At 33.4% G+C, this 27,598-nt stretch overlaps 2 protein-coding genes across 6 annotated transcripts in view; one reads left to right on the plus strand and one right to left on the minus strand.

Moving 5' to 3' along the window:
- Nucleotides 1-823: 823 nt before the first annotated feature.
- Nucleotides 824-10,523, minus strand: ND-42 (NADH dehydrogenase (ubiquinone) subunit ND-42). The gene is made up of 5 exons (XM_088225424.1): nt 10,261-10,523; nt 7,658-7,901; nt 5,656-5,956; nt 2,983-3,403; nt 824-1,121 (listed from the first exon to the last, which is right to left on the minus strand). Exons 2-5 carry the CDS (start codon nt 7,850-7,852, stop codon nt 869-871), a joined length of 1,170 nt encoding a protein of 389 aa, XP_088081550.1. The 5' UTR covers nt 7,853-7,901; nt 10,261-10,523; the 3' UTR covers nt 824-868.
- Nucleotides 10,524-10,573: 50 nt separating this feature from the next.
- Nucleotides 10,574-27,598, plus strand: part of LOC148282222 (glutathione synthetase-like) — an 81,683-nt gene continuing 64,658 nt past the window's right edge. For 3 of the 5 annotated variants that reach the window (XM_088225426.1, XM_088225430.1, XM_088225428.1), the window contains exons 1-3: nt 15,462-15,506; nt 23,417-23,579; nt 25,380-25,592. In XM_088225426.1, the coding sequence (XP_088081552.1) occupies nt 15,505-15,506; nt 23,417-23,579; nt 25,380-25,592 (378 nt within the window). In that variant the 5' untranslated portion in view covers nt 15,462-15,504. Of the gene's footprint in view, nt 10,836-15,461; nt 15,507-23,416; nt 23,580-25,379; nt 25,593-27,598 lie in introns of those variants that run through there. The other 2 variants (XM_088225427.1, XM_088225429.1) reach the window with 1 other exon arrangement.

The following is a 27,598-nucleotide window of genomic DNA, read 5'->3' on the forward strand; positions in this document are numbered from 1 at the left end:
TTCTTAGTTACACTGATGGAAATACGTTTTTAAAATATAAAAAACATGAGTCATTTCGTCCCTTAAAATCCAGCGAACTGGAAAAAGGAATAAAGAGGAAAGGAGAGGAGATTAAGGAAGAGAAAGGTGATGCTGTATTCATACAAAAATTATTCAATACTTCCCATGACATAGCATAACTACTAGAGTTACTAGACATTCGACCCTGATGCTGCAAGAGCAATCTAAAATTAAAACAACTCCTCGAGATTGGTCTACTTTTTCATTAAAAAGTACAACCTACATCTGTTGTCCACAAGGACAATCAGTAAATACTGTCACTAAAAGATGCGCACAGATTGATGAGTGGATCAGGCCAAATAAGCAGAAAGACGTTTTTATTCATGCGTTTTATGTGTTTTTATTATGTTTTATATGTATTTGATATTAAGATTTAATTATGTTTAATAAGGCATGTTTCAAAATTATATAAAATGTCTCCCTCGGCACGGGACACCCAGTGAGGGACCCTTATCTTTAATGTAAAAAAATGATGCATAAATTGTGAGAGAACAAATAAATAAAAAATATATGTATATTTTATTCCAATACCTACTACTTACCCTTATATCTTTTTTGAGAAATGGTAGCCTGGACAAAAAACTTACACTCCTGGGCTGGTATTCTGAACGAAATTACGCGCGAAGAGATCGCTCTGTTAGCGTGTGTTTAATTAATACGTAAATATGCATTTTATACCTGCGCATTTGCATTCAGAATACCACCCCTGGAAAGCAAAGCTGACTAAAATTGTTGCATAAATAAATAAATAAAAGAAATTGAGTTAATTTAGAATGAATAATTTATTTACAAGTACAGTCTAACGCGTCTAGAAGCCCTCTCGCCACTTGATGTTATCCTTGAAGATGATTCCCTTGTCTCCCATGTCCTTGTTGTATCCGCGGATGTAGCGGCCGCCGGGCGCAGCCTCGATGAGGCGTTTCTTCTTCACGGCGTCCTCGGCCTTCACCTCGAAGTCGGGCGTGTTGTCTGGAGGGGGGACGTTAAACAAGCAGTGGACCTCCAGCTTGTTGTTGGTGAACTCCATGCGGAGGTCGCTCAAGTCTTGCTCCGTGTACAGCCTGCGAAGGTAATGGCAAATTAATGAACGGCGAAAAAGCGGGGCTTGAATACAGTAGCGAACGGTGATTTATTTTATAGGTAAGCAACAAAAAATACTCATAAATTTGTAAATGCATATGAACGTAGTTATGCAGAAAGCCGCCAGTCCACAATTTTGAAAAAAATGAGATATTGGTGTAATCGGATGCAGTAAGGTCGATTCTATGTTCTGCTAAAAACAGCCAGACCGCTTTCACACAAAAAACTGTTAAAATTACTTTATGAAAATTGTGTCGATCACAAAAACGGCATTTTTGAATTTGCAGAAAACACCCACAACACTAGAAAAACCTTACGCCACTTTGAAAATCATGAAATCTGGTTAAATACATAATTAGATTCTTGTTTGTAATATTTAAAAAAACTAATGTATTCGTTGTTCATCATTTGTCAAAGTCAAAAACATGTCAGACTGTTGTGTATATTTGAATATTCACTCTTTTCATAAAAGTGCTATTATCTCAGTTTCACTTTTCTATGGCTGGCTGCTTTCTGCATAACTACGTTCATATCATCATAATTCCCTTTCCGCACCTAATGGTGCGTAAAGCACTGCATTGGTACACCAATCGCAGAGTATCTTGATCATTTTTGTTACATGAAGGTAAGATGATCAGTCATGAAATATTTATTTAAAAAGGTGTTTTACACTAGAATATTTCGTAGATATACTGGCAAAAGCGTTAACTCGAAAATATGCGGATTCGACTTAATGATGCAGTTTTGTAAAAAAAATTACGCTCTACAAACTGACAAAGTACACTAAGTCATATTAATTAGTTTATGTTTGATTTAATAGCATAATTATACATTTTTACAATTTAAAAAAAATTCAGTTATTATATTTTTACTAAAAGTAAAATCCCACCAAGCCACTTTAAATTAAATTTCATATATCTGTAGTTTTAAAAATAAATTTAAGGTTAAGTCGTACACCCGGTATTTTATAACTTAATATTAATATAACTTTTAATAACTTAATATTTACTTAATATCAAATTAAGAAACGGAAAAATTAAAAACATGTTCTTAAATGAGCACTAAACGTCTTACTATATTTAAATAAGATATAAAAGAGTTAAATTGGAACAAAACTGAAATGCTTGAAATCTCAAAACAGGTATTAGAGAGTTAAAGCTTTTTGCCAGCATGCCCACGATTTCACAGTCCCTGGACTGGTACCTGAAGCGTAAGACTGATGATCTTACCTTCATTTAACAAAAATGATCAAGATACACTACGACTGGTGTACCAATGCAGTGCCAAATGCACCATTAGATGCGGAAAGGGAATGATGATGATGATGATGATGACACATGTAAAAAAATTAATAAATAGTATAAAAATACCGCAACTGAGTTACAATGCAAAATAAAGTCTAAATTTTTTCAGAGAAATAAGCTTGAATGACCGGCTAGTTTCTTCGTTCACTGAGAACAGGCTGGCGCTGGGAGCGCTTTATCAATAGTTATATTTATTTTTTTTAAATTATTGGTGGCGGTGATTAATAATTAATAATTATTTTATTTATTCTCCCATAAATAAAGTCACTATAAAATGCGTCGTTGTGAAAGTTATTATGATAATTAGTTTAATATCATAATTCATAGTGAACTTTCATCGTCCAGTGCACAAATATTGAAGAACATCCTCATAGCATCAAAGGTAGGTCCATTTCTGTGCTCCTTTGCTTTACTCAAATATTCCAACCTTACTCAAAATTGAATGATAATTATTTTTGAATTATACAGTCTGCTTTTCATTAACACCCCCTTACTACGGTACTCAAAATATTGTTGACTAGATGAATAGCTAAATCACCTCCAATCCGCTCCTTTGATGTCATGCGTCCAGTAATTATCAAAATCGATGACTTCTATGTCTTCCACGATGGCCTCCGTGTCTCCCGGCTCGCTCCAGTCGTACACCAGCACCTCCGAATGCTGCTGCATGTGCTTCAGATACCTCTGTTTGTACGCCACATCCAACGCCGTGACAAACTTCTCGTCCGCAAACACGGGAGAGCCGTTCTCGTGGGGGAGGTTCCGCTTGCGGATGTTCTCCAGCGTTTTGGTGGGAGAGACGTCGAGGTAGATAATCAGGTGCGGGCGGAGGAATTCCATTATCGTGTTTTCTCTTACGAGCGTGTACGCGTGGCGGTATTGCCGGCCTATGTATCCACAATCGACCATCGCGTCTGCAAAGACGAAGTCCGAGTATAAGCTGCGTTCCATCACGACACCTTAAAAAATAATGTAAAAAGTTGATATTTTTATACTGTACATATGCATTAAGGTGGGCCGATAATTTTTTTTTCCGAATTTTGAAATGAAAGGGGTCTAAAAAGTTGCCTTTTGGATTACTCAGAATGCAAAAAATATTTAAAAAAATATTCGATACCACTTTTGACCCTCAACCAGAGCTTGAAGTTTTCGAAAAAGTCGATTTTTTGGAGTAAACCGGCTGTCATTTCGTATTTAAGTAAGAAAATCAGTCTAATTAAATGTTATAATGTGCATTAAATCTTATTAAATATGCATCTAAGGGCGTGAGTTGCACTTTGTTTTGTAATAAATGGGTGGCATTGTTATAATAGGCCATTGTTTTCGTCAATATTAGCCAGGCGCTCGACGGAATTAGTTCCGTGGAGTGTAAACTTTTTCCATTTCGGTAGTTTTAAAGCGCTTTCGAATTTGTAATGTGATTAAGTTATTTCTTTACTAACACAAAATAATTTTATCAATATAGATAATTAACAAAATGTTCAGACAGTGATAAACTTCAAACCTCAGTTGAGGGCCAAAAGTAGTAGGGAATATTTTTTTAAATAATTTTTACGTTCAATGTGCTCCAAAATGCAACTTTTTAGACCCCTTTCACTTTGATGTCTAAAAAAATAAAAAACCTCATACATCATCACTCTAATATGCATATTATCAACACTTCACTGCCAATTTTTCTAATTCAAACTAAAAAATATATATCTGTGTATGTTTTTTTATGTAGATACTGCTTTATTTTAATATTTAGATGTATAGACAATATGCTACGAGGCGGCCTCCGTGGTGTAGTGGTTAAGACACTGACTCACACACGGAAGTTTCCGAAGTTTCCAGGTTCGATTCCCGGTTAGAACACAAAAATTTAATGTGATTTTTCGCATCCTGGGTGTTCTGTGTAATTGGGCCCTTGGCATGTTGTGGTGCAAAAAAATCGCTTTATAAAAATAATTTTTAAAATACAGTACAACCCCTGTTTTACATTTTTCAAGGGAGGAGTGAAAAAAGTGTTGAACTGAGGAAAACGCTAAAGTGAGGAAATGAAAAACTACAGAAAAATTGTAAAACAGTAATAATTGGGGATTCTTCATATTTTCGATGATTTCACTAAAAATATTTTTTTGTTTTATGTATTTTTTTCAGTCAATATCACAATGTGTTATTTTTTATTGAATAAAAAAAAAACATGTTTAAATAATTTTATGTGGGTACTTAACCTTAAAATCATGAAAATAAAAATTAGAATTTTCATCAAATGCATACGATGATTTTTTCTATGGCACACAGAATTTCAACTGTCATTTACATCGCGGCAAAACTGTTTCACACTTTTAAGATAACTAAACAATATTTTTTTCAAATTACGTTCATAACTTCAAATAATATTTCTATTGCTAAATTTTAAAACATTCTGCATCGTAATTATAAGGACTTTAATTATAAAGATTATAAAGACTTTAATCTTCCTAAACATGCGTCAACCTCATGTCACAATTTAGTAAAAAATCAAAATTAGACACTTAAACAAAATGGTCAATTACACTGAACCTACTTTGAATTTAGTTTGAGACAAGAATTTACACATTTTTTTATTGACCTTGATTTTATTCACCATTTTGGGCAAGCGCGGTGTACGCGGCTTAGCGTCTTTTGACAGATTGAATAAGTTTCGAAAAAATTTCAACGTAAAAAAGGCAATTTTGCTGTATATGTTAATAAAATAAATAAAAATAAGGTGGAGAACCCCAGTATAAGGTGAGTGCTGGTTTTCATTTTGTATTCGGAGCAGTGTTAATAACGCAATTTGCAACCAGTGACCTGTCAATGGTGAGCCTACCTCTTATCCGGTAAGTGGCGCAGTCAGTTATTGTTTCCTTTTTGAAAAGTTTAAATATTTTTTATTCAATTTTTGCTACCTACAATTTTTAAAATGATTTAATTTTCTTTATTATTTGAGGGGGCTAAATGCAAAAACGCTACTGTCAATGATCACTGGTTTAGGGAAGACCAAAAAACCTGTAGCGAGAAGACTATTTCATTTGAATTCAATGTGAACATTGTACATTGAACTCACTTAAAAAATGTTTAACAAATAGTGATCGTGGTGAACTTCAATAACTTAGGTACGTTATATCGTTCTGTCAAGATTTCTTCAGTCATCATTTAGTTAGTTTGAAATAAAATAAGCATCGAAAGATAAAAGCAAACAAAGCACCTTGTCCGGTGTTGAAGACATGCGCGAGTGCGTCGTGGTATTGCATGGCGCGGATGCGGTACATGGAGATCTGGAAACTGGCGGCGTTCATGTGTTTGGGCGTCCGGCAGAAGTTGGTGTGGTCGTACGTCTGGCAGCTCTTGGGCATCTGGGGGTCGAGCGTGCGCAGGTCGAAGCCGTACGGGTTGATGTACTCGTGGTCCATGGTCGGCTCGGGAAAGTGGCGCATGTCCAACTCTTCGGCGAGCTGAATTGCGAGAGCAGACTTACCCGATGCCGGGGGGCCCTCTACAAACACCACCTGAGAAAAATCACCATAGATTAATCCATAAAGAATATGATTAAGGCCCAAGACACAACTGCCCCGTTGCAGATGCTAGGTATTTTATGTACTTACACAGTCAAACATCAAATATTATATTTTAAAAAAAATTTACAATTGTTCCTCAGAATTCATAAAAGATATGTTCTTCCACTCCTGGAGTATGCCTACCAAATCTGGAGTCCCTATTTTAGAGAAGACATAGAGTTGTCGGAGAAAGTCCAGAGAAGAGCAACTAAAATGGTAGTTTCTCTAAGAAATAAAAAATACGAGGACAGGTTAAGGGAGCTCGGGTTAAGTTCACTGGAAGAGGGGAGGCAGCGTGGTGACTTGATCTTAACTGAGCAATATAATGTACCCAAGTTGAAATCAATGTTTACTATGAATGAAAACCGCCATATCAGAGATCATTCATTGAAACTAACCACTACCTCCTTCTCATCCAACCCTAGGAAGAACTTCCTGACAAACCGAGTCGTGGAGAAATGGAATGGCCTTCCCGAGAAAGTGATTGGTGCTAGTTCAGTGAATGTCAACTAGACGCACACAGCAATGTATAATGTTTAATAACCATGTACGTGTACACTTGATATACACGCATCAGCTTCATAGCTGCTACTGTATTATTAAAAATAATAATAATTCAATGTGTGTCCAGCTCAAAGTATTTCTCCAAACTGACAAATGAATTAATGTATTTTGAGTTTTGACACACCTAAGATGCTATTATAAATCTTCTTGCGGGGGTAGAAAAGATTTCTACTTGAGGATTGTCAATTTTTGCATGCAACTACACTTTGCTGCTTATATAGCTACACTGATGATTAAATGTCAAAATACATAAAAAATACGAACACGTGAAACCAGACATTTTGATGTTCATTTATAATTGCAACCTTAAGCATTACCCAAAACACTTAATCGGGTTGAATTAACTAAACCGTATCAGTTTATATCAGTTTTCAAAACATAATTGGCGGTGAAGTGTAGTCGCATGCAAAACATAAAAACACGCACCTATTTGCACTATTTAACTCGGAAATACACATTTTGATACATATACATATAATCATACCTTTTAATTTTTTTTAAACACAAAACGAAAACTAACTCTGAAACAATTTCACACACACAATAGGCTACTCGCGTACACGGTAATAGAATAAAACAACGTGTAAAAGTGTGTCTGCTATTAGAATCGCGACGCCTACTGTCGTCTGGTGTCAGCCAAACCGGTGAATCCCACGCCGGCGCCAACCGGCGTAATTGTAAATTGGCGTAGATCAAACCGGCGCAAAATGACGTTTACTGTACATTGTTATTATGAAAGACACATAAGAATATGTTTATGTGTGCCCTATTTCAAGATTCAAAAATAATAAATAAAGAAAATAAATAAAAAAATTGAATTATTCAATTGAGCACCATAAGTATCGAATTACATTATGCTTTATAGATCGTGAGTCCACCCACAGATTAAAAAAAAACTGTCGTAGAAGAACTACATATCTATCTTCTTTTAACATTTATATCAAATGTATTACTTTTGTCAGAATAATTTAAAATCAAGAGCAAAATAGGACATCGGGTTGTATGAGCGAAAATTTTTCAATCAGATAGAATGAGACGCAAGAGCCACTTGAGAGACCGCTCCTCATTACTAGAGGACACGCAACCGACCTTGGAGTTTGGGTTCATGCGCCAGGAGGTGGTATCTCCGCGCATGCGGTCCACCACGGTGTAGGGGCGCTCCTCCCAGGGGAAGGGCTTGGGCCGCGGCGGCCACTTGAGGGACTCGCGCATGATCTTGCCCGCAATGCCGCGAGCGCCGCTCGGAGCGCGGAACGCGGCCATTACGTGAAACAGCAGCGGCATCGTAGAGATTTCGTTTACAACCTGGGCTGAGTTATTCTGCAACCATTACCTGAGAAAGAGAGACAATTGCAATTTTAAGGGTCTTAGTTATTAAGTTTCCTTATACCAAGCTTAAACTATCATCATCACCATAAGCTCTACAGCCCCGGGTGGGCCTTGGCTGTATTCAGGAGTCTTCTCCACTCTCCTCCAGTTCCTCACTTCCAACATTGTCGTATCTGCACTGATGCAGTCCAACATTTTGGGCCACCTGAGTCTTCGTCGTCATTATGGCACAGGGAGAGTTAGGCGTTTTAAGGGATTTTCTTTTTTAAAGAAAAAGAAATATTAGCGTACTTATAATTTACACAAAGATTTCAATTTTGGTGACCATTTTTAACGAGTTGCAAATAACTCACTATTAGAAAATGGAAATCAAGTCGGGGTAGAGTGGGATTCGAACCACGAACCTTTGACTCGTGAGTCCCAAACTTTTAGCCACGGGACCACAACCCGATTGTAATAATATGGCCAGCACACCTTATGTTCCTGTAACCTTGATGAAGTTTATTATATCGAGCGCTCCGTAGATTTCATATAGTACCCTTAAGCCTTAATGTAATAAGTGTAAACTATAAAATAACTGTACCCCATATAAGAAAAAGGTAACTTATGTATATATATATATATAGGGGTTCAAACTGTCAGTAGGATCGCATAAAGTCACATCTTGCTGGAGGGTGGGATTCTATTGAATGCTGTGAACGCCTAGTTGCATTCCACCAGCAACACTACTGGCTACTCCAACTCGATAGCGTCCACGTCGCGAACCCCGGGCAATGGGATCACACTTTAACAGCTTGATCACAGCAGATAACGAGAGGATGAAAGGTGAGTTTCTGACGCCTCCAAACCAGAACCAACCAGCTAAGGGAAGGTAACTCCGACAGAAAAATCCACCAGAGAAGGCAACGGGTAACCACTCTGGTCATCTTTTCTCAGGAATCACTACGGCGAATGTATCCAATGAGCAGGTGTCCTGGCTGCAGAATATAAGAGTAGCGCAGGACCGAGATGCTTCCGCTGTAGTGATCGCCAACGTCGGGGGGACCTGACAAGGCACCGCAAGAAGAAGATGTATATATAATATTTACAGCCTAGAATAACTTTGTGATGTAATGGTCAGCGCATTTGCCTACCATGCGAGAGGTCTCAGGTTCGATTCCCGACATGATTGATATGAAATATTTATTTAAAAGGGTGTTTTCCCACCAGAACATTTCATAGTCCCTGGACTGGTTTTTAAAGTGTAAGACTGATCATTTTACCTCCATGTAACAAAAAAGATCAAGATACGCTGCAATTGGTGTACCACTATAGTGCCCTATGCACCATTAGGTGCGGAAAGGGAATGGTGACGAGAGTAACCATTTTTTTATCTTTTTTTTTACATTTTAAACAATAATAAAAATAATTTGTTCTCTATACTTTTTATTTTTTTACATGTGAGAATATACAAAGAAGACTTAATATACAAAGAGAAATAACAACATTTTGAAACAGTTCTAAACACTACGTATTTATGTTTATATTAAATTTCTGTATACCTATTTTATTTATATAAAACGCAAAATAAGAGAACAAAAACATAACATAAACTGTATGTTTGTGGAGCGGGTGATTCAATGTTGGTTTGGGCGAATGAGACGATACGTTTTACTTCTACCTAGCTCCACTATCCATTTTTTTATAGCCTTTTTGAACATTTTCTTGTCACTAATTGTTTTAATGGACAGTGGAAGTAGGTTATAGATACAAACACTATACGCTGGAACTTCTTTTTACACGATTTAGAAATAACACGGCCGAAAATTGATGAAGTAAAGAAAATAATACTTCAACCAGTAAAATATACTCATTGTACATTCATACAAATTGAATATGACAGACTCCTTAAACAATTTAGGACAGCATTCATTATATCAACAAACAATCAAAATAATAAAGGTTTGCTATGTTAGAAATTAATCACAAATACCTTGTAGATATCTGCTCTCGATTACAGTTTCATAAATAATCATTAGTGGTATTAAAAGTGGCAATTTGTTGGAATGTCAAAGTCAAAACAAAGTTTTAACCTATTTTACACTACTTGGACAAAATGACCTAGACCGAGGATTCTTTAGACATAGAACCTGCTGTTTAACCTGCTATATATTTTGTTGCGACAATTAACCATAAAACGTAATTGTAATTATTACAGTATTATTATTATAATTAAGAAATATGTGGCCTGAACCAAATGAATGACATTAGACATTAAAAGCAGATTTACATATTTTAAAAATATTGTACGCGTGCAAATTAAGCTGCTCGTATATCATATACTTAATATTAGAACTATTGTTAAGAAAATAATCAATAAATACCTTTAATTATTCAATAAACTTATTTTAAACGCTCGGTTTTGGCAATGATATAACGTAGAACTTTTTTAATTTTATTTTTTGAGAGTGATACAACACGCTCTGTTACTAACCAGATATTTGAAAAGAAACTTTTCAACGAAAAACAACGAAATAAATTACATTTTTTTCAGAAATCAATAGATATATAAGTTTTGTTTATTTTTAACTGTAAGAATCAGATATATTTATAATTTTAAATGCTTTTGATAAAAGTACTTAAATATGAACGTTTTTTTTCTAGTAACATTTAAGCCGATATTTTTTGTGACTGGTTACAAATCACTAACTGTCAGATTTGACACATGACTTTTAGCCAGTAGTGATGTGGTCGTGACAGTTTTGCGTTTGTTTAACATTATCCAGAAAGTTCAAACAATATCGACGTGAACATCACAAAATATTATTTGCACTAAGTTGTTCGCGATACGGTTAACATTTACCTGGCATGACGTTTGATATTTAAAAAGTTCTGTTGTTATAAAGTTGTGTTGTAAATAACGTCGTGTTTCTGCCTCCTCCAGGGTTAATACAAAAAAGTAAGTACTAGAATATTTCTTCATCGATATTTCGTGATACTTAATGTCGCCTTGTTTTGTAAATCCCCAAGTGTTCGCTTAGCTTTAAACGTGTCTGTTGAGTGACGCCTTCAAAGGTATGTAGATAATAAAATGCAATTTATTTTACATATGTCGTTACAATTATTATTCAATATACCAAATAATAGAATCATTAAATTCAATAAAAAATATGAATAAAAACTTTGTTGTAATAATAATTTGGCTTATCCAGAGACCAATATTCGTATAATGAGTTAGAAACTAGCTTAAATATATCTTCTCTTCAAGACCGTCGAAATAAATCCGACCTTCTAGTCCTATTAAAAATTCTCAACTCATTCTTTGATGCGCTTGAACTACTGAGCTCAATAAAATTAAATATCCCAACTAGAAACCTCAGACAAAACTTACTCTTTCATACTAACCATAGAACTAACTATGGTTTTCATTCCCCTATGCCCAGAATTCTTAGGTCTGCCAACAAACATACCAGTCTTGATGTCTTTGATAACAAGTTGTCTTCTTTCATACAATTACTGAATCAAATTAAATTATAAACACCTCTCTCCCAATTCCACTCCCACCTAGGCTATTATATACCATTGTGTCTTTTTACTTTCCTTTATAATCATTTTCTATGAAAAATGCCCATTGGGCGTATATGTAAATAAATAAATATGGTTTGTAAATATATCAATTATTATTACTGATGGGAAAATGAATTCCCACATGGATGCGGGGCGAGAAATTGCAGGGGGCAAAGCCCTAGGGCTTCTACGATATTGTTTAGCGGAGTGGACTGTATTTTAATTTTAATTAAATAAGTGAATCACCAACTAATGAGATAGATTAGGAATGGATGCTACTAACCTGGTTCGTTCTTGATGGAATTGCGGTGGTCCGACTGGTCAATTGCTAGGACAGACCCCCGATCTGGAGCTGAACACTGGTGGTTGGTGGAAACAAAGTCAGTGAGGCGGCACACATTCAACAAAATAAACGCGTGATTCAAGACCTGAGACCTGAAATGAAAAAAACTATTAAAAATACTAGAAACTCAGTTATTATTAAAACAATTTAAGAATAATTGGTTTTTGAAGTTTGATAAAGTAGCAAATCATCTATTTTGCAAATGATTTTTTTCTGTGTATGCCACTGAAATTATTTGTTAATTTTTTTAATGAACAGAAGTGTTTTGTATTTTGTTTTTATGGTTATGTTTTTTATACTTTATTAAAAACAATTAAATATATCTACAAATGTTATTTTAACAGAATTGAAATCAAGGCCACGGTTAACTTTCAAATCTTAAGCAACAAACTTCGCAAAAAGTATTTCCTAATTGAAATCATAACCAATACTTTTGTTCTATTAACACTCATTTAGTTTTCGACATTCTGCTGTGATGGACTATATTACCCACAGTAATTGAAAATAATATTGTGGAAACAAGATTTATATTTATTTACACACAGGTGAGTTGATACTTTTTTAGTTTATACTTTATTCAGAAAAATAAGAAATAATTTTTATACTAATTTTATATATTTGTCCGAGTTATATCCAGAAATTTTGGTGATATTTTTCTGGATTACTGTCTTCTTTTTCTTATCAGCTTATTTCTCTCCACTATTGGATCTCTTTTACATTTTCCCATGTTCTTCTGTACTGGGCACTCTGTTTCCATCCATGGTCCATGAGTTCGACGACATCGTCAGTCCATCGCCTCTGTGGTCTCCCTACTTTCGTAGGGTATCCAGTGTAGTATTCTGGGGGTCCACCTATCGACTTCTTGTCTCGCCACATGACCCGCCCACTGCCATTTCTTCCCGCTCTTTCTGCGATATCGGTCACCTTTGTACTGCGTCTTATCTCTTCATTCCTTATTCGGTCTCTCAAGGAGCCACTCAACGTTTGTCTTTCCATAGACAGCTGTGTCAACTTAATTTTGTGAACACTTCTAGCAGTGAGTGACATGGTTTCAAGACCGTATGTTGCCACCGGCAGAACACAAGAGTTTTAGACTTTGGCCTTCAGATTATTTGGGATTTACTTATTTATGAAAACATGTTTCAGCTTTCCAAATGTAGCCCAACTTAACCCGAATCGTCTAGGCAGTTCCGCAGTTTGTTTAAATTTTCCCAATTTGATTTTGTGCCCAAGGTAAATGTACTCGTCAACAGTACAGATAGTTTTACTTGCAGTACATATGTTTATCTATTAATTAAATCATAGTCTTTATATAAAACAAGGTACAAAAGAATAATTTTAAAAAGTAAGACCAATCACAGATTTCACACTAATTTATTATGAATGCAGGAGGAGAGGGGAAAAATAATTGAATTCTAAAAAAGTTAAAATATAAATATTAAATAAAATGTACATAAAAAGGAGAAGACATTGTATAGCTACTCTACTTTCCTCCCCCTCTCTCTGCTTCCATGAACATTTAAATTTCTTTGTAAAATTTCTCAACCAACAATAATTTATTAGAGGCAGGTAGTAGATGTATATATGAATAAGTATAAATTAACAGTTGAAATCAAAAGTCAAAATTAAAATCAAAAGTAAAAGTTAAAATAAAATGAAAAGTATAAACTAAAATTAAGTTAAAAGTTTAAATTAAAAGTTAAAATTAAGAATTAAAATTAAAAAGTTGCTAGGTATTGTACTAAAAATCTTGGTTTTGTCTATATTTGTTTCCAGACCGATCTTTCTAGAGGCTTTGTATAATTCTTTTACCATAGACTCCAGTTTATTTACTTGAAAATGCCAGGATTGATTCTAAATACACGAGGTTGATTAAATATGCATATGAAAATGCTACCATGAATGTAAAAGTAAGTGTAAGACATGGTTACATTCGAGTAATTTCCTCTCTGCCTCTCTGCCTCTGTTTGTTTATAATGAAATATTATAAGTGTCAATTATTAAGTATTTATTTGTTTTTTAATCTTACATCTATTATGATTACTTATGTTATAAAGATTATTTTGACAGTTCAATTCTATGGATAGTAAATTTGTCTTTATAGTTTTTTTAATGCTTTATGGACAGCGTATGTATGATAAATACTTATTGTGTGTTAACATAATTTGTGTCTGTTTTTTTTTCAAATTAAAAAATAAGCACCTAAAGTCAAACAAAATAATAAAACAACAATGTTTTGAGTGTGTCCAAATGTTTGCAGACTGGCTGGATTTCCTCCCTAGGGAGTTATTCATATTTAAATTTGTTGCAACAGAGAGGGAAAACATTTTTGACAGGGGAATATGGAAGTCTAGTCATTTATTTTATAAATTTATTGCAAAAAATTAGTATACATACAAGGGAACCTATATAAAACTAATTAATGTAAAATGAAAACGGAGTGTTCTCTGTTTATGATAGTCTCCATCTAACATGGCTCAGCCTGTTCTAAGATGGAGATTTTTTATCTTTAGAACATAAGTAGTCCTACACTAATAAAACAATAACATAAAAAAAAAAACTAAAACTACTTAATTATAAATGTCTAGCTAATCAAATGGAAGAAATTAAAAATCTTTATTATACAAATATAAAGTATATATATGTGCCAAGAATACACGTTACTTAAACATAAATAATATAGTATAATATATAATAAAAAACAATATAAAGCAATGAAATACATAAAAATATAAATAAAATGTGTACCAATTATATGAAGTACTACATGTTTTGATTTACATGTTTTTCAAAAAAATCTCTCAGTACACTATTTATATGTGCAGTTATTTTTATTTTAAAATTTGTTTTACATTTTGAGTCTTTTATATTATTATTATTAATTATATATATATATGTACGCGTATGTATGTGCATTAGTGTATGCGTATATGTTCATGTGTGTATGTATGTGAATTTATATATATGCATATTCATGTGTCTATATGTATGTATATATGGATGTGTGTGTGTGTGTGTGTATATATGTATGTTGTATGTGTTCAATTTACACACATTTTTATTTATTTTTTCATTGTTTTATATTTACTTAGTATTTCTTCTTTTTCTCCTCCTTCCTTATTTTCCAATCCCACTTCATTTCACCCCTAGCGAAAAGTATGTTTTGTTTTTTTTTTTTTGTTCCTATATGAAACTCATAATTGGTCTTGTAATTTGTTGTTATTCTTTATGTATTGTTTATTATTATGACTTTATTGGTTTCAAAAATAAATAAATAAAAATAAAAAAGTAATGTACAGGGCTTATGACCTGTCATTGGCTGGTTTAAGCGGCCACTTCACACACTATGTAACATTCACCGTTCTGCCTATGTTTGAACATCCACATTTCCTCAACTCCTCCATCTGTTGACTTTTGCGAAGTAAAAGAGCTGAATCATGTGGGTGAGATTCATCCGGCTGAACCAATTCACCTACTAGGCAACGCCTGAAAACAATTTTCCAATTTTTATACTTCTTCTTTTACCGGGTAGTTAATTCAACAATGTTTTGAGTTATCTTATTCACAGAGTGACTGAATATTCCATAATACACGATGTATTAGTTTAATTCTTGCATGTGTGTGTTCCACAGTTATCTCATTGCTTATCTTGAGGTATATGAGTAATGTCAGGCATCAGTTTATTTTTAGTAGTATTCCTGACGAAATCATTGCTAAAATGTAAGTTTCTTTATAACATCTAGTGCAATATCACTGTATTTTTTCTAAATTAAATATAAAAAATACTCTGTACTTTTCATCTCACACGAGTTTATCTCCGCCCTTTCAACTGCACTCTCTTCCATTAGTACCTAATTACTTTTTATGTGAATTTCGTGATTTTATTTGTACATCTATAAATAATTATGTATAGGCATGACTATCCGTAACTTGTCATGTTTGTTCAATAAACTCTTTCATGGTGAAATGCAAAAAGTGATTTCAAACGGATTTTTCTTGCCAATATTGTTCATTTGTTAGTATTTAGAGTAAGCAACCATTTTAAAGACCAATGAGGAAGTTCAGTGCTACGGAAAATGCTATATTTATTTATTAATATAAAGATACATAACTGTTACAAAAAAAGCTCTGTGTTGAGTTGGGATACAACAAAATAGAAAGTGAAAGCCTGCATATTATTAAAGAACACTCCAAATAAAATTTATTCCATAAACATAAATTTCAATAAACATCTGGACAAAACGCTAAAGAGTTTTTTTTATTTTTTTATTAATAAAAAATAAAAATACAATATTACAACTAAATACATTTTTTTACATTAATCAAATACATATATTTACATTAACGTTTCCCATTACGTAAAAGAAATAAACATCAACAATCTTGTGTACATAATGGGGAGTGACGTCTTATAATAGTTTTTTTATTTTTTAATTAATAATGTTTTTAGGATAACATATATAAATTACAAAAAGCTATAAGCGATGTTTTTAATCAGTCTTACATAAAGAAGAATTGTATATGTAACTTTCCACTTTTTTTCTTAATATATTGTATTTCTGACTGTTCTTTTTACTATCTTTGTTCATTTCATTTAAGAAAAATATTCCTCTGTAAGTATAATGATGTTGTGCAGTGTTGTTTTTAATTTAGGAATTAAGATATTACCACCTGTTCTAGGTCGCGTACTTACGTTTTGCGACCTAGAAATACTACTATTTATTTTATTTTTATGTATTTGAAACAAACTAATCTTTTTATAAAGCAATTTTATATCTAAAACCTAAAATTTTTTTAATAGTTGAAATGTGGGAAAAGTAGACGGGTTTTTCAAAATAACTTTTATAATCAATTTTTGTATTTTTTCAACCGGTAAAATATTTGTTTTAAAAGCACCACCTCATTCGATTATTCCGTACTGTAATATGGATTCTGCGAATGTAAAGTAAATTGATTTGAATTTTTCGATGGTTAATATATTCCTTAATCTAATAAATACATATATAAGTTTTCTCATTCTATTTTTAATATTATTTATTTGCTCCTTCCATTTTTATTTTTATCAATTATAATGCCTAAATATTTTATGCTTTTTTTTCAGTGATTTGAAGGCAATTATCATTATGAAACTGATATCCTTCAATGCATTTTGTTGTGTGGATACAAATATTTATAGGAGGTACAACTTGTTCTTTCAATGTAAAAGTGATGTAATATGTTTTTTCAGTATTTAGAGACAAAATATTGTCATCTAACCATTCTTTTAATTTATTATTATCTATATTTGATTTTAAATTTACTTCGTCCCATGAAGATCCCCTTATAATGAGTACGGTATCATCAGCATATGAAATAATATCACCATTCATATTTTGTATATTAAAAATATTATTAACATATAATAAATAAAATAGGTCCAATTACTGTTCCTTGAGGTATTCCAAAATCTGAACAAATTATTTTATTACTAAAAGTGTCATTAAGTTTCACTATCTGTTGACGTTCTCTTAAGTAACTTTCAAACCAAGATAAAACATTTCCGCAAATACCAATTTGAATCAATTCAATAATTAGTTTGTCATGAAATATACTATCAAAAGCTTTTTTTAAGTCAATAAAAATACCTAAACACTTTTGACCATCGTCGAGACTTTTACAAATGATCGAAGATAATTCAGCTAAAGCATCTTGTGTGCTTGTATTTTCTTTAAAACCATACTGACGTGTATTAAGTAACTTGTTTTTCTGAAGGAAATTTGTAAGTTGTTTTTTAACAGATTTTCCAAAATTTTTTGCTATATTAGAGGTAAGGAATATTGGTCGATAATTAGTAACGTTTGTTGAGCCTCCAGATTTGTATATTGGTTTAACTATAGATGTTTTATATATTGTGGGAAACAATTCTTTGTCTAAACTTTTGTTTATTATATAAGTAATAGGAGTTATTATTTCTTTACAAATTTTTTTAATGGTCTTAACGCTGATTCTATCATATCCTGGACTAGTTGACACTCTCAGACTTTTGATTATGCTTTCCACGTCTTTTTCGCCAATTGATTAAAAATCGGAGAATTTATTATTGACCCTTTGATTACTGTTATTTTTACTAGTGGGATTTTGAGATTTGTTCATTTTGTTTGCTAAATTTATACCAACATTAGAGAATAGTCATTGAAAATGTCAGCACATTTTTTTGGATATTTTCCTACTTCATCAGTTCTGAATTGTGAGAAACGTTTTTGATAGAAGATGTATTTAAAAAAAAAAATATTGTTAATAACATTCCGAAAACATTTGTAATCATGTCCGGCTTCTATAATTTTTTCTCAAAAATATTTTTTTTAGTTTTTCTGATTATTATTGATTAGTTCTGTGTATTAATCTTATATACTATATTATATTCTTACACGCGGTAAAAATTAGAGTATTTAATAAGGTATTATCACTCGGGGGGAATATCGGATTTAACCTACTCTACAAATATAAGATTTTTTGAAGATTCTAACCACAAAGTTAGTGCTTCAAATATAAACTTTACTTTAGATTCTCTTAGTGTTTAAAAAAAACACTTGTAATGAATATTTTCATTCATTATGTTCGTTTCGAAAATAAGGTATTTCGAAAACGATCGTTTCGTAAGTTGGTAATAAATTTTGTTCCAGAAGTTCACGAGAAATTAATTCATTTCAATGTTGGTAATGCCACAGACCACAGATAATAATATAAGGAGAGTTGTCTATGCATATTATCCTAAGCCCCCCCCCCCTTACCCACCCCACACTCCAGTTCCAGGCACTGACAGGTGAAAGTGAAAACGGATTACATCTTACATCTCGAATTTCTTTTATTATTTTATGGTTTCAACCTCTTCTAAATGTTAATTTATTATGATAATGATAAATCACAACTCGTAGCGTTTCATAAGTGACAGGACGCCGTAAATGTAAACAAACGACACATAGAAAAAGGAAGCTATCTACAATACTCTATAAAATCCATAGACATTGATGAAAAAAATCCGATGACGTCACAAAACATCCGAAGGCGTCATACTTGATGACGTCACAAATTGTTTGTTTTTGGCACCATTCAAATTACTAGAATTTAATGCTTTATATCTCCCTTATTTCTTAACAGATTTTAATAAGAATAGTACCGATCGGCTTGTGATTTTTTAGATTAATTTATTAGCTAATAAAAAATCCATCATGATTGCCCATTGTACTACAAAGTTTCTCTAAAATGTACGTTCTTATGATTTACCCAAATAAAGCTGGGGTAGAGTGGGATTAGAACCATGAACCTTTGAGGCATGAGTCCGAGACACTAGCCACGGGACCACAGCCCGATTCTATTATAATATATTTATCCTACTCTAAAATATTTTCCCTCTCTGTTGCAACAAATTTAGATCTAAATAACTCCCTAGGGAGGAAATCCAGGCAGTGTGCAAACATATGTACATACTCAAAACATTGTCAGGAAATTTCTAGCTAGTCGGGACCTGAAACAAAGAACCTCTGTACTGCCATTCCAAACAAGAATGCAATAATCAACATTTTCAAAGTTTTGAAGAAATTGAGGTTTTATGTATGTGGTATATTTATCAAAATAGTTTTTTTTTTTAAAAACATTTTAGATACATTTATTAGAGCAAGTTGTTTAAAAAGATTACAATTATGTATCAGAAGGCATTTAAAACATTTTTTTTTGTTGTTTGTGTAAATTTTAAAAATCAATTTATGTGTATAATTTTTAAAAAATGGCTTCCCATTTCCCTTATCGCATTGAATATTATGTTATTAAATGTACTTAATTTAAAATTCAACATTTACAATAAATTACCCACGTAAACTTATCAATATTGGGTAAACAAGAAATGGTCAATGTAAAGCACATGAAAATTGGGCGTGCTTTTTTACTGACATTGCTTATGGGAGCTTACACTAAAATTGAGTCACTTTGTAAACTTAGAATTCCTTTTATACAAACGGCAGGGTCGGCATTTTAAAGAAATAGTGCGTCGATTAAGTGCCCCATTACTGTATGTAAATTCCGATAATATTGTATTGAGTAAAAAACGTAAAAATTAACACCCCAGTAATATTTAAACAGAAATTTATATATTTGAAACTCAGTTGTTTTTAAACGGTGTACGCTCACAGCTTATTAAAAACGGTGTAGTCTCAAAGGTTAAAACTGGTTATTTTATTTTATTGAAATAAACGGCACTTAGTGCCTTTTACATATTAGTTATAAATACAATTAAATATACATACATGTAAGCATAAGTAATACAGAGCATTTAAAACAATATTATTAATCAACAAATTAAGAAAGTCTAATAAAGATAAACTATATAAAATAATACAATATTTCCAGTTATAGAATTATCGATAAAAAAAATATAATTTGGTATTAGAAATACTTTGAACCAGTTAAAAAAAAACTAAGAAAACAATTTTGAATGACGTTAAAAATATATATATATATGTATATACGTATTATTATTTAAAACTAATACTTAGGTAAATAGAATATATTTATGTATAAAAATATATAATGATGAAAAAAAATGATGAAGAGAAATATTTTGTACTTATAAATTAATTCAAGAAAAGAAACGAAAAAAGAAAAAAAAACACTAAAAAGAAGTTTAAAACAATTCTTAACAATAGTAACAAATAGTTACCTGGAACTATTACCAATGAAATACAGGAGAAGAGCCGTTCTATATGTACTAAATTTCATGTGAAATGAGTCTCCAACGTCCTGGTACTCGAAGTCTATTGATGACTGCATTTTTACCATATGATGTCGAAGTATTGTTGCCACAGTATTGGTAGGTTCGCCGAGTTGTCCTTTTCGGTACATTAAAATTAATTAGTGACAAAATTGCAGGGGTGTCAAATATAGAATGGATTATTTTATATAAATTTAATAAATCAGTTATAACTCTCCTATCGCTTAGTCTTAATAATTTCAAAACAAACAGTAACAAATTATAATTTAAAAATTCAATACCAACACCCAATTTAAAATTAATAAATCGTAAAAACTTATTTTGGACCTTTTCAATACAATATTGGTGCCTAGAATAATGAGGAGCCCAGATTGTAGAGTTATGACACTGTTTCAGTTTCATTTGCTTCTCCGTTGTGGAAATACCTTCAGGTTTTGTGCTATTTTATAACGGTAATGACTATCGACTTCTGTTTAAAATTTAGAGCTTTAAGATAGATGGACAAGGTCACGGGACTGCGCGGGTGTCGGGTGGGTGCAGACGGGCCGGGGAGATTTCATGCGTATATGTGTATGCAGTCGCGTGCGCAGAATTTTTAACTAGGGTAGGCAGTAGAAAAAAGTACGTTTTATATATTATAAGTACCCAATCAACCTTACCAAACAGTTTCCTCCACTAGTCACATTAGTTTGAATCACTATGCCTTAGGTAGTTAATATTGAAATTACCTAAGCTACATCAAATATCCAAATAAAGGCTTCATTTATATGATTCATATAATATATTGCTACGAAATCCTTCTTTTAAATATTTTTATATTTTCATTTATTACGGTTGCTACACTGGAAATTAAATAATTTTGGGCTCTATATGGTATTCCCATAAATGCACAACTAGATAATTGCAAGTGATTTTCCAAGATACCGACATATTTTGCTAGCAAATCAATAAATTCCAAAAAATTACCTTTATTATTTTATTTTTTTAAATAAACGCGAAACAAAAATACTCTCGATTGTATAATTAAAACAGAAACCAATTTGAGATTATTTATTCGACATCACTGTCTTTTATTACATAAAATTCGAAAAAAACGCTAGATGTACGTATTCGTTTGTTCTTTCTGAAACAATGTACCTACCAACGTTCGAAAAGCACTGCCTACTAGCTTACACATATACGCGTAATTACAACTGAAATAAAACCCACACATACACATTTCTTTCCCGCATCGCGTTATGTTCATATGGAAGAAAAGGGCATTTGTAGTTCGTGCTTCTCCCGACCCAGGCCGATAGCGGCGCGCTGATCGGTACAATATATCACTTAACCGAATTATCTCTGGCGCGTTTTTCAAATTTTAAAAATATTTTTGATATTATTTTTTGCTATTATTTTAATGAAATTCTAGTAGGGTAGGCACTGCTTATGTGCCTTTATGGAACGCACCCCACTGTGTGTATGTACTTCTTCCTTGGGAGATTACAATACGAGTAGGTAGGTATTATGGTTAAATATTTTCAGTTAGGGCGAAGCGGCCGGAGGGGTATTGAATTTTTCACGCGAACCGATCTGTATCTTTTTATTTACTTCTGCGCTTAGTGATTTAGTTTTTGTTTTTTTTTTTAACGATTTAGTTTATTTTTGTTAAACAGTTTTAGGTGTTTCGGAAGGGTAACTGTTTTAAAACAGCTGTCAACTTTTTTTTACCACTTCTAGTAATAACACCTTTAATAGTGGATGGGAAACGATTCCACAGTGAAGCCGCATGGACACTATATGAGTTAGAGAAGAAAGAGGAATTTTGGATGGGTATTAAGTATTAAGAAGGTTCTTTAAGAATTAGAACGAAGATATAAGCGTAAACATGAACTGATAAGCGATGACGGAGGTACCTATATTTATTTGTACTTTTACAATGTTTATATTCTTTTTTTTATACAGAATAATGTTCCCTCACTGGGGTGTCCCGTACCGAGGGAAACATTTTACAATAAGTAAAACATGCCTTAAATAAGTTATTAAACAAAATTAACATAATAAGCAATATAGACTAAAATAATCATAAATAACATAACTAATTCAAGACCAAATTTAATTTTTTATTTTATTTTATTTTCTTTTATTTAGGAAACATACAGTACCGTTACAAAGTTTTATATTTTACACAGTTAGACTTAAATCTAATGGACCAGCGAAGTTTCCATATTATAAAGTAATTATATGTAAGGTTATTAATTAAAGTACGAAAAAGAGAAGGAAAAAAAACATAAATAGAAGTTGTTTAAAAATTAAAATTAAAGTAAAAAATGAAGAAAATTTGTAAAAGTAATTAAAAGTTAAGAATTAAAATAAAGAATGAAAAACATACTGAGATGTAAAAATAAAATAAAATAATAATAATAATAATTCATCAACTGTACACAAATGTAGACCTATTTGACATATTTAACAAAGTTAACATAATAATAACAATAAAAAAAAGTTTTTAATTAAAAAAACTAAAATAATCATAAAAAACATAACCAATTTATATAGATAGACCAATAGAACAAATTTCATAAACAGAAAACACATTTTACCTATTTGGCTTGATCCACTCATTGATCCGTGCGCAACCCACCTCCACTATCTATTTCTTAATACCAATTTTATACTGTGAGTACTTACTAATTGTCCATATAGGAGCGTCAGGACTATGAAGTACATTGAACAGTGGTGAGAGGGAGTGATAGTCTCCCCGCTGTCTAATTTTGAGTCATTGCAGTTGCCTACGATAATCAGAAATGTGGTCATATACCTTTGGCCCGTGAGTCCATAATACTACCGCGGGACCACAACCTGTGTAAATGCGATAAATAAAGATGTATGTTTGTTTTGTCGCCAGGATGAGCTACGACAACTCGGACGTCCCGCACCTCCGCCCGTGCGTGGACCTCCCCATCGCCGACGACGTGCTGGAGCGGGTGTCGGAGCAGGCGCGCGACTGGGCGCTCATGCACGGAGTCGGCATGCGCAGCAAAACGGCCTTCAGCAAGGACGCCCTGGAGGTTAGCGTGACGTCATTTCTCACCTTATTCTTCTAATGCTTTGCCGGGTCCCCCCGACGTTGGCGACCACTATAGCGAAAGCATATGTATCTGTCCTGCGCTAATTTTACACTTCGCAGCCAGGACGACTGCTTATTGATGTACTCGCCGTAGCGACTCCTGGGAAAAAATGACCAGAGTGGTTTCCCGTTGCCTTTTCTGGTGGATTTTCTGTAGGGGTTATCTTCCCTTAGCTGGTTGGTTTTGGTTTTGAGGCGCCAAAAACTCGCCTTTCATCCTCTCGTTATCTGCTGTGACCGCACCGTTATAAGTGTGATCCCATTGCCCGGGGTTCGCGGCGTGGACCCTAACGAGTTGGACTAGTCAGTTGTGTTGCCGGTGGAATGCAACTGGTCGTTTGCAGCATTTTATAGAATCACATCCTTCAGCAAGATGTGACTCACTGCGACCCTACTGACAGTTCGAACCCCTGGTAAAAACCCTGGTAAAAAAACAATGAGGCCTCCTTCTCATTTTTTTTAAATTTTATTTATTTACAATTTTAAAAAACCCGTTAGGGTTACATTAGAAATTTTATATTGTCTAGTCATTTTATGTCTCGTCTAGTCTAGTTAGTTCAGTCATCATGTGCTTTTTCAGATTGATTTTAAATTTGTCTCCATTAAAAGTTTTCAAGTAGTAAGGTAGGTCGTTGTAGTGTTTAAGTCCATTATGTAGTATTTTTGACTGTCCTATGTTTGTCTTTGCTTTTTCAATATGATAGTGTTGTTGTTGTCTGGTGTTATATGTGTGTATGTCAGCATTTTTGACTAATATTATGTCGTCGTCTTGTATGTTTCCCAGTGTTATTTTGTGCACAATTTTTAAGGTCTCAATTTTAGTCAAGTAGTTTATGTCAAACTGGTGTGTTTTTTGTACAGTTCAGTCGTAGAGGTCAGGTAGGGTAGGTTGTATGTTAGTTTAAGAATTTTATTTTGTTGTCTTTGTATTCTTGTTATGTCTGTCTTGTTACCAGTTCCCCAGTGAGAGAAGAAAGAGGAATTGTGGATGGGTATTAAGAGAGTGCCTTGAGAGTTAGAGCAAAGAGGTAAACCATGAACTGGTAAGCGTTGAAATTTTTCACGCAGGTTTTTTTTTTTTTTTTAAATATATTTGGACCCCTGTATTTAGTAGCCTTGCGTGTCATGTACAAGGCTAAGGTACTCGGAAAAAAAAAAGTTTTTGTTTGTCTTGGAAATGGGATGTTCGATCACTGATTTTGGTTTATTACCTTTATGAGTCCAATCACCATTGTTGCAAAGTTCAAGAACAATGGCGCGTGATAACTGCTTTTTACTACAGTGTGGATATCTGTTAAGGATATTCCATCTTTCCTGCATTCTGCTTCAAGATTATGGCGTTGCAAACTGAAAAATGGGCACTGAAATAACAGATGTTCTATACTCTGTGAAGAAATATCATAGCATGGACAATAGTCATCATTCCTTAATTTAAACCTATATAGGTAACTTCTCATAGCTCCGTGTCCGGTAAAAATTTGGGTCGTTTCGAAAGTACTTTGGTGATGATGACGGAAGTTTGCGCAGGTTTCACGCAGGTATATAGGAGTGTTAGGACTATGAAAAACATTTAACGGAAGTAAGAGGGAGTGATAGTCTCTCCGCTGTCTAACATCTAGGAATATCTCCTTGACATAATCTTTCAAGAATTCAAAGGCGAATTTCTAGCGTCTAATTTGTCTGGTCTCGATGAAATCTGCTCGCTGGTGAAACATTATAATCGTAATTTCTTCGATTCTAGTTCGCTCCTTTCGCGCTGACGCCTTCCTCCTTCCCGCGGTCAGAGTTCGAGCAAGCGGTGGCCATCCAGCCTCTGCTGAACGAGCTGACGCACCGAGTGGCCCACGACGAAGCCTTCCTGAGGGAGGCGCTCGCCCCCACACTGCCCGTGGACCCCTTCACGCGTAGACTGCACGAGATATGGGAGATTACGCTCGCAGAGGGCGTCACACAGGTCAGGCTGACTTGTATATTCACTAACCGGGGAATTGAAAACTACGCTTGATTAACTTACACAAGTGCGATGCACAGAGATGGGGAACCTACCGAGGTTTTAAACTTCGACTTGAACCGGTAATAGTTTGGCAGACACATGAGTCAAAGGTCCGATTACGTTTCTTAGATTTTCACGGCCGTTCAGATGCACAATTAATTTTTCTGACATATTGTGCCGTGTGTCGTTCATACACTTTTCCGACGTTTCAGGATTGATGTTTCACATCAACATAATGAGATTCGAAACTCTTTGTACAGAGTCCCGATGTTGGAACCTGAGTCCTGTAGTGAACTCTTTTGTTGGGATGAAATGGTAAGTTTGACTTACCGTGATTTTGTTGTAAGGTTGTGTGAAATCGAATGAAAGATACACTTTTATTGTTCCGAGATTGAATAGATAATATGATGAATACAAAATTATACAAATAATAATAAAATTAAATACAACACTGAATGAATTATCCTTGACACGAATTTATATTATGTGGGTATTCGAAAGTCTTAGAGAGAGATAGCAAAAAGCTAACTGAACCGAAGCCGACACGGGACACGGAGATTCTGTTGAGTTTCGATCGTGTCGACGTCGAGCAGTTCCGGTGTGCCTTACGAGGTGTTGTTAACGGTAAAAATGCAGCGTGAGTGCGTGCCCATAGTCCCATTTTTCTATAATAGTAATTTATAACTTTGAGGGAATGTTCTCGATGATTATATGATTTAATAACACTGAGGAAGTTCAGTGCTACGGAAAATTGGATGCAAAAAAAGTTTTTCTTGTGCGCGGTAAAAATTAAAGCATAAAATTGTCGTGCAAAGATTCTTGAAAAACTTTTAACGACGTCGCTAGTTCTTCCGAATCAACAAATGATAGAGTTTTTTGATAAATTTCCGGTTTACGGGAGGCCAATTCGCCAATCAGCAGAACCCACCGAAGAGAACTTGTGACGTCGCACGAGAAGTAATTTCAAAGCTACAAAACTTCAAAACTCATAGCGCTGATAAAATGATACATAAACATATTTTTTAAATTGCATTGTTTGTAGAGGGAATTTTTAGCATAGTCTTTTACAAACTAAGCAGGAATAAACCGTGACGCTCTAAAACGTTTGTTACAAAATTTTTAAAAGCCTCGAAAAGGTTCGCCATCTCTGTTCTGAACTAACACTAGTCTCTTCAAGAGCACCTTAAAAAGTTGTAAGTTGAATACTATGTACAAATATACATATATATTTTTTAATAGGGCACTCGAGAAATGTGTAATTCAACGCGGATCGGATACCGTTTTAATTTGAAAAATCTCTAAACACAGATAGGTTATGTTTTCTTTTGCGTATTACACTTTTTACATGTGTTTTTTTTCGAATTACTGTGGTATGAATATTACCTTCATAAATATATGGAAGCTGAGAAATAACATGGCTTCTTTAGGTTCAACCCTTACTATTCCTATGTTGAGCTAGACTCGACATTATACGACGCAATTTCTAAAATTGTTTTTAAATATATGAATTTTTCGAATACTAAATGTATCATATTCCGAATACAGGTAAACGTCGTTTTATGCCGGGGTTCCGTTCCGAGAGACCGGCGCGGCGTAAAAAAAACGGCGTAAAATAAACACAAATAACAATATACGGTTAGGTTCCGTGTCAAAATTCTAAGAACAATCTAACATCTTTATTTAATACATATCCTATATAAATAAATAATAATCTAAATATAAAGTTTATATTTGAAGCACTAACTTTGTGGTTATTCATTAAATAAATAAAAATAAAATAAAATAAATAAAACAACTTTGTTTTTAACCACTAATTTTTATTTTTCACCGACCGGTTTCGAAGCAAACAAGCTTCTTTGTCAAGGTTTACGTAACAAACCGGTTTAAAGCAAACAAGCTTCTTTGTCAAGGTTTACGTAACTAATGAATTGAATCCTTTTTATTTTATTTCTATCGTGTTCACTAAA

This window comes from Micrasema longulum, unplaced genomic scaffold (genome assembly GCF_059751315.1).
Source record: "Micrasema longulum isolate JH-2025_06_02 unplaced genomic scaffold, ASM5975131v1 h1tg000359l, whole genome shotgun sequence".
Taxonomy (NCBI): domain Eukaryota; kingdom Metazoa; phylum Arthropoda; class Insecta; order Trichoptera; family Brachycentridae; genus Micrasema; species Micrasema longulum.